The 7795-nt window shown below is 31.9% G+C and overlaps 2 protein-coding genes across 2 annotated transcripts; one reads left to right on the top strand and one right to left on the bottom strand.

Annotated features, from left to right (window-relative positions):
• Positions 1-1154: 1154 nt before the first annotated feature.
• Positions 1155-4491, top strand: LOC133328754 (uncharacterized). The gene is made up of 5 exons (XM_061537302.1): positions 1155-1242; positions 2247-2370; positions 3133-3434; positions 3497-3694; positions 3766-4491. The coding sequence occupies exons 1-5, from the start codon at positions 1174-1176 to the stop codon at positions 4426-4428; spliced, it is 1356 nt and encodes a 451-aa protein (XP_061393286.1). The 5' UTR covers positions 1155-1173; the 3' UTR covers positions 4429-4491.
• A 64-nt stretch (positions 4492-4555) lies between these two features.
• LOC133328753 (probable proline--tRNA ligase, mitochondrial) lies at positions 4556-6894 on the bottom strand. Its single transcript, XM_061537301.1, has 5 exons — positions 6802-6894; positions 6490-6741; positions 6172-6433; positions 4780-5332; positions 4556-4718 (listed from the first exon to the last, which is right to left on the bottom strand). Exons 1-5 carry the CDS (start codon positions 6892-6894, stop codon positions 4556-4558), a joined length of 1323 nt encoding a protein of 440 aa, XP_061393285.1.
• Between the last annotated feature and the right edge of the window lie 901 nt (positions 6895-7795).

The raw sequence follows: 7795 nt of genomic DNA, 5'->3' as shown, positions 1-7795 counted from the left end.
CCGTTACTCTAGGTATCATAGTATTTGTTCGGAAAGTTTTAGTATTTTTGAGTGTTAATAGGTAATTTTAATAAATATTTTATAAAAAAATAGAAATGACAAGCGATAAATTCGGGTTGGAGTTAAAAAAAGCTTATAATTTATCCATGCAGATGGTCACAAACAATAATTTATTACATGTTCCCAAAAGTCCTTCAATTTATTTATGTGACATTTTTCTTTTTTAAGGGGTAGAAATTAAATCCCCAGTAGCTATGCATTTATGCACATGCGAATGTATCACATGCATTTATTTGTTTATCTTTAATTATTATTATTAGCGTTCGAAAAGGTTTTGTAGAAATGAATCATTTGATTGATTACTCTACCGAAATTTTGAAATGATAGAATACCATTTGGATCTAATATTTACTCACTATTATTTAAATTCCGATATTTCTCTATATAATTTAAAGAAAGAAACACGTGGATATTCGGGTTATATGCTTTTTTAAAACCGGAATACATATAACTACAGAAAAATAAATCATTCATTTTCGTAACATGCAAAAAACAATTCTCTTACAATTGATACATTTTTGTAATTATTTATGTATTTATATTATTAGCAACTTCACTTGGCCGCTTTACAACTGTTCTTCGTAACATTGACATTGTATTTTTCGTTTTCTTTTCGAAATAATCCCATGACGCTTTGATAATACACCTTTTGCCAAAAAGAGAGCAAATTCATTTCTATGAAATAAAATACAAAAATCCAAACTCATTATGGTCGCGCATCGATAAGATATCGCAAAGTTAGTACTAAAATGGTCTAAATATTTTCTTTTTTTTTGGTTTCTAATCAAAAACAGCAACAACGACAAGGGAAGAACCAACGTTTTTTTATTATTATTTACCTGATCACTTGAAATCGAAACGACGATTTGCGTTCGAATTATTTGATTTTACGTTGCCATTATCATTCAAAGGCTTGAGGGCTCATTGTTCGGTTATTCATTCAGTCAGCCAACCAGTCAGTCATATGGAAGATTATGACTGTGTACTGCTGTAAGTGGCCCCTTTTCAGAATAAAATAACAAAATCAAAAGCAAACATTTTGCAATTATTGCGGAAAATTAGTACAAATCGGAATAACACCGCAGAGCAGATAATCAACGAAGTGACAAGAAAATGTCAAATTCTGGAGTAAATGGCGGTTTCGCCAAATGTTTTATATTGTTTATGGCCTTAATAATATTGGTAAGTAAATAGGGAAATAAAACAAGTCAAGTAAATTGAATTGAATTGAAGAAACGATTTGGTCTATCTAAACAACTGGATGAGTAATTCATTAAAAATGTTGCGTCTATATGAATGGAAAACAATTTTGATAAAACATTTAAATTTACCTTTATTAAATGTATGGACTTTAATTCGTTGTATTATATTTAATTTTTACCCAGCAACTACATAGTCAATGGCTTATATTTAAACTGTTCGCATGGTGCTAATTCAATATATGAATAATAATTGAAACATATGGTGGTGATAAACAAAACCAGAAACCTCTTTGCACTGCCGAAGTTATTAAGGTTATATTACACTTGTCCGGAATAGAAAAAAAATACTACATAAAATATTCTGTCCTCCCGAAACAATAATATGAACTAACTAATAAAAGGGAACGAAAACAATATGCTAATCGTACGGATAAAGGGATATGACAGATTAATTAAAGACATAAATGCAGACTAACACTAAAATCTCAAAACTTTGAAAAATTTATTGTGAATAAAATAGTTGTTATTTTCAATTTAGGACTTTTAGGCCCTTAATACAATTTAATTTGGTATTTGTTATCAAACATTTATTAATTTAATTATTTGGTGGTTCAGCGTTAATATTAAAATTATCAAATTCTACGTCAATGTGTCAAATTTATCATTTACTTATGAAACCATTGCTGTATGAAAAAATACACAGTCGAAAAATTACCTTCATTTGAAATTCCAACTTTGTGATTATTAATTTCAAAATTTCCCCCTCTACAGAAAAACAATAACAGCAATGGCCAAAATACAATATGTACTTATCTTATCAATTCTGATAGATTTTGCTATTTAATCTTTAAATTTCTACAAAAAAGGTAGACCAAATTGATTACTTCATGTAACCACAACAGAACTTAAGGAAATATAATGAGAAGGCTGCTACAAGTAATACACGAGTTGCATTGATAATATTCTTTTTTTTTGTGATTACAGCTTCAAGGTTGTTTATATTTGGGTCTTTCCGTATGGGGCATTACACTGAGAGAATGTTCAAAAGAGACTACTGATGTATCGGCCGCACCGCTTAAATTTGCCACAGATTTAATTTACTTCTTGAGTAAGTATTTAAAATTAAAAAAAAAACTATCAACAATTATTTAAAAGAAATTGTGAGTCAAATCGTTTTAGACGTTCTCAAATTATGAATTACTATGCAGCGGTATCATTACAAGAATTTAAGTCAAGTGTTGACTGAGAATTTTGAATCAAATTTTAACCAATTGAAACGTTAGAAAGAATTAAAACCAAAATCTTATGGCAATAGGACATTTTTAAAATGTTGCTCCCTGTCTAGTCCTGCCTAAGTACATCAGTTTTAAGAGAATATATCAAATATGAGTTCTTTTAAATAATTCTAGTCAAACGGTATTGTTTCCGCGTTTGTTAAATACAATACAAATCTGAGAACCATAATCAAAACTTTGAATTTCTATAATATATTTGACTTTAATATTTTATATTCTTCTATACACCCATAGGTAAATGGTAAAATATATACTTTTTATTTATTTTGAAGGAGATGCAGACAAAATTTTTTAAGTCTATAATTATAAATTATTTCTTGCATTTTATTCAAAGGTTAGTTTTAGTATAGTGACGTGTTTATTTTTTTAATAACTCTTTATTTTTTATATATATATAACCGTTTTTTGTTAGTTTCATCTTTTTCATTAAATAAATAAATAATAAACACAATAATCAATGTATATAAGAACTATTAGTCCCCTGAATATTTCTATAAATCGTAAAATTGGCGGTTAGTGTTATGGTCCTACAGTAGCAATTTCAGTAACATTTTCACGTATAATTTTATTTCCAGATGAAGACTGTGGCAATCCTTCCATAACCACACCATCGGTGGAAGAATCATTGACGATACATGTAAACTGGGGCGAATCTGATGAGGTTACAAATCGAACCTTCATATTTATGATTGCCTATGCAGCAATTAGTGCTTTGTGGATTGTTACCTCTTTGTTGGTGATTACAACAATTTGTGGGCCCGTAACAACAGTTGTAAAAGCATTATGCTTTTGGCCATGGTTCTTAGTTATTATTGCCGGCAGTATTTTGGATGCAGTGGCTACTGGATATCATGTACATGATATTGTACACACAACTGTGAGTAGTATTCAATACACATGGTGCATTGTACAATATAATTTGTCCATTCTTTTTCATAGTCTGTCGAAAATACTTTTACCTATCTTGGACTATCAACTGCCGAAGCAGCTATGAATATTTTGAAACCGTTTTCCACCTACTTTGTAACACCTTCGATAATAATGACCTGCATTACTTCGAGAATTGTGTTAATTTGGTTATTGAACATTTTTGGATCCAGTTTTTGCCTATCTCTTTCCAGTGTTCTTTCAAAGAGGGTAAGTATTCATTCCAAATAAGTACTTTGAATAGCTTGATATTCTCTTGAAAAAATATTACACATTTGTAGAATTCTTCGACTAAGAGCAGCGTCACCAGTGCAAATACAGCTAGTACACTTCCCATTGCAACACCACAAGAAAGACAACCATATCGCGAAGCTCAAATGATGGCTGAGGAAATACAACAGCAACAACGATCCTCTACACCTACAGGACAACGAGAATCAGAATTAATTCGACCAAAACCATTAATCATTCAGAACCCTTCCAGCGTACAAAGACAATCATCGATACCACCTCAGAACACAAGAGCCTATGAACAGCAACAACAACCATCTGCTCCTGTACAATCTCCCAAAATTTATCCATCCGTGAACGAACAAATGACATACCGCAACACAGAAACTCATCCCGATAGATTGAATTATCCAACGCAACAACAGCAACAGTCTCAACCTCCACCCCAGCCTCAAACCCAACTCCCACCATTGCAACTTCAACCACCAAAAACGCCTGTGAATCATGAACAACTCTCACCAATATCCCCCCTAAACCTACGTTATTCTGTAGTAGGTGACAACTACTCACCGCAGTCTCAACAAAATCAAAGAGTCAGTGAGGAATTAAGAGGTCAATTGCCTTGGTCCTACACCAGTATTCCACCGCCTACACCAAAGAAACCACAAATGCAAGTTTATCCGGAAATACCCGAACCCGATTATGGAAATTAGTCAACCAACAATATAAATTGTGTGATAGAAATATAATTTGTTTTTGTTCTTTTATTGTTTCATGTTTTTCTTAAACTAGTTAATGTAACACATTGCTTTGGAAATAAAAAATAGTTGTAAATTACTTTTACAATTGGGCTAGAGAGTTTTTGTGCTTGAGGTAGTCTGTAACTTCGATAAATGCTGAATTAATTTCCAATTCCTTTGAAATGCCATTAATATGAACTTCGATCTTGGGAACTTCGTCACAGGATTTGGAACCCACCACAATTATAATGGGATATCCCATTCTGAAAAAAATATATATAAAAATATGTCCATATTGAACAGTACTAGAATATGATAGGATACCTTTTCGCTTCCATTAAACGTTTTCCAATAGTTAAATACTTTCGATCATCATGTAAAAGTTCCCTGTTACAAATGGCCTGCATTTGTGCCAATAACTTCTCTTCAATAACATCGCCTTGACTGGCTTCTTTACTACCTTGTTTGGGTCCAATAACACACACATCATATGGCGCCAATAGTGATGGCCATTTCAATTCATTTTCAGTTGATAACACCTCTAGAGATGCCGCCAATACTCGACTGACTCCAATGCCATAACAACCCATTATCAGTGTCTTAGGTTTACCATCCGTATGCAGGTATGTGGCATTAAATACTTTTGAATAGCGATCACCAAGCAAGAAGGCATGAGCCACTTCCATTCCCTTTACATGTTTAATATCTGCACTTTTACACTTTAGACATGATATCTCGTTGTTATTCTCTCCGGTAACTTCAATATTAAATGCATAATTACAATTTTGGCAATGCAATAAATTGTCTTCACCAGCTGATGATATATAGTGGTATTCGTGAGATAGTTTACCTCCCATCATGCCAGTACATGCTTCAACTAAACATAAAAAAGACATTTATATACAGTTTAATGAATATGCCAATAATTTAGGAAACTAATATGTCTATAAGGTCTACAATTTTTTTCTTCAAAATCTTAAATTTTATTTTTTATGTTTATTAATGACTATTTTTGAATAAAAAATTAGTTTTTGCATTATTTTCTATGAGTTAAAAAGTAAAAAATAATTTCTAATTTTCTCTCTGGACATGTATCTCACCCACAGAAGGATCGATAATGTTTAACCATCCAACCCATGTTATTTTAAAAAATAAGTCATTCATACAAAGATACTATTTAACTAATACATGAACAATGATAAAAACAAAATTAATATATTCTTGTAAAGAAGAAACTCTAATAAAATAACCTTTAATTTTCGCTTATTCAATCTAAAAATTAATTTATTGATATGGTGACAATACGTCCCCTTTTTCTATTTTCATTTCCTAAATCTTGTCACCTTATTATAGAGCATAAGTAGTCCTAAGGATAGTGGACTAAATACAACTCCTTTATATTTGTTATTTATATATATTATTGTAATTTAATTTTTAAGATTTGCCTATCGGGCACGTCGATCGCCGATTTCAATTTCATACGAACATATTTATTTATTCCACATCGGAATGAGTGTGATTAAAAATGTGATTGTAGGTGTAAAATTGAGATTGTATTCACAACTCTTCTATTATGTTGTCTTTACATTCACTGTCATAAATAATACTTGGCCAATATCCAAGTTGTTCAAAAAATGGTTGATTAAATTATAAATTTTTCCCATCAATTGAAATTTTCAAAATTTGCTTCAACCCATAAATGACACAGACACATACCTTTTTCAAAGGGCACCTCCAGTTGCTTAAATAGTTTGGTATATGCATCATTGACCAACTCATAAGTTTCACGAGCTTCTCCTTCAGTCCGATCAAATGTATACATGTCTTTCATGAGGAATTCTTTAGCTCTCATTAAACCAAATCGAGCCTTTAATTCATCACGAAACTTGGGTCCAATTTGATATAATCGTAAGGGTAATTGCCTATATGATATGGGTGCTGTGGATGCCAACATGGAAGTAATAGCTTCTTCATGAGTCTACAAATATAAAAGTGTAATGAAATGATTCCCGTTTCCATTACATTTGGATTTACCGGACTCAGTAGGAACGATTTATCATGGCGATCACGTAACATAAAAAATTCGGTTATATCGCCTTTTAGACGACCAGACTTTTTCCATAATGATGAGGAGGTTAGCACCGGTAAAGAGCATTTTTGTCCATCCACGGATAACATGGCTTCATTCACCAAATGGCACAATTTGTCCAAGGAACGTTGTGCGATGGGCATAATTTGAAATGTCCCATTTGATGCCGGTTTTAGAAGGCCCAAATCTGTCATCAACTACAAAATATGTCGAAAAACTGATTGAAACGGTCCATTATATTTGGAATCCTTATTTACCTTTTGACTCTTGGATACGGCATCTACAGGTTTTGTAACGGCATTTTTTGGTGTCACCAATAATGGCCAATATAATCGAGAAACTTTCTGCATTTTTCAAATGCAAATTTCCAATCGTCGTTTGCCAATAAATCTGCTACGTCTGTCACGTCTGGTGTAAACACGACCAAAATATAAACAGCTGTTAGTTGTTGTCAAATGGTAATTTCTTATGTTATCAATGCCAATACTGCCAAGTCGCCATGCATGGGCGAGATTAGGTATGTTCGTTAACTTTTCTAGTAACATTTACTCAGTAAAAATTTACTGAGAGTAAAAACGAAAAAGGGAGAAAGAAGAGAGAAATTTGCAAAAAGCAAACGAACAATCAAGGTACATAAAACAGGTCGTGTAAGAAGCGAATCTTATAGCTAATTTTTCCATAAACTGTCAAAATTGTAGTTTACGTTTTCATTTGAATAAGTCAAAATTGAAGGCATTTTGACAGCTCGGATGAGTCATCTGACCTTATCGGACGAACTTATTCATGGTACAATTATAAAAGGTAACAGCAAATCCCAGCTGATTTGATTCCAACGTAATACTAGTGTCAATATGAATATGACAAATTATGTTTTTAAAAATCACCCAACAGGAAAATTGGGAACACATACAATTTGAAATTGTTCTTTATTAAATGTGCTCCCGTATTAAATTTACTCAATCTGCCTACTGGGAAAGTTTGAGGAAGCAAATCTTTCTTCATGGAACAACTCGCAATTCCCTGCATTTTCATAGGTGTTACACATATAAGTGGCAATGGCTTAATTATAGGAAAGACGTGAAAGCGATAGAAATGTAAATTAGATAGATTTTCATTCATGTTTTTCAAATTTTATTTTTAGGATTCGAAAATATTTAATTTTCAAAATAAAATAATTTGTTGATAATTTGTTTGTTTGTTTACATTTTTCTGTCAAAAGACGTTGACACTAATATAACTTACAACAACAAA

This window comes from Musca vetustissima, unplaced genomic scaffold (genome assembly GCF_032173495.1).
Source record: "Musca vetustissima isolate MV318-11 ecotype Yass unplaced genomic scaffold, APGP_CSIRO_Mvet_v1 utg1769, whole genome shotgun sequence".
Taxonomy (NCBI): Eukaryota; Metazoa; Arthropoda; class Insecta; order Diptera; family Muscidae; genus Musca; species Musca vetustissima.
Note: the sequence above shows the minus strand (reverse complement) of the source record. Positions and strands in the feature narration are given on the sequence as shown.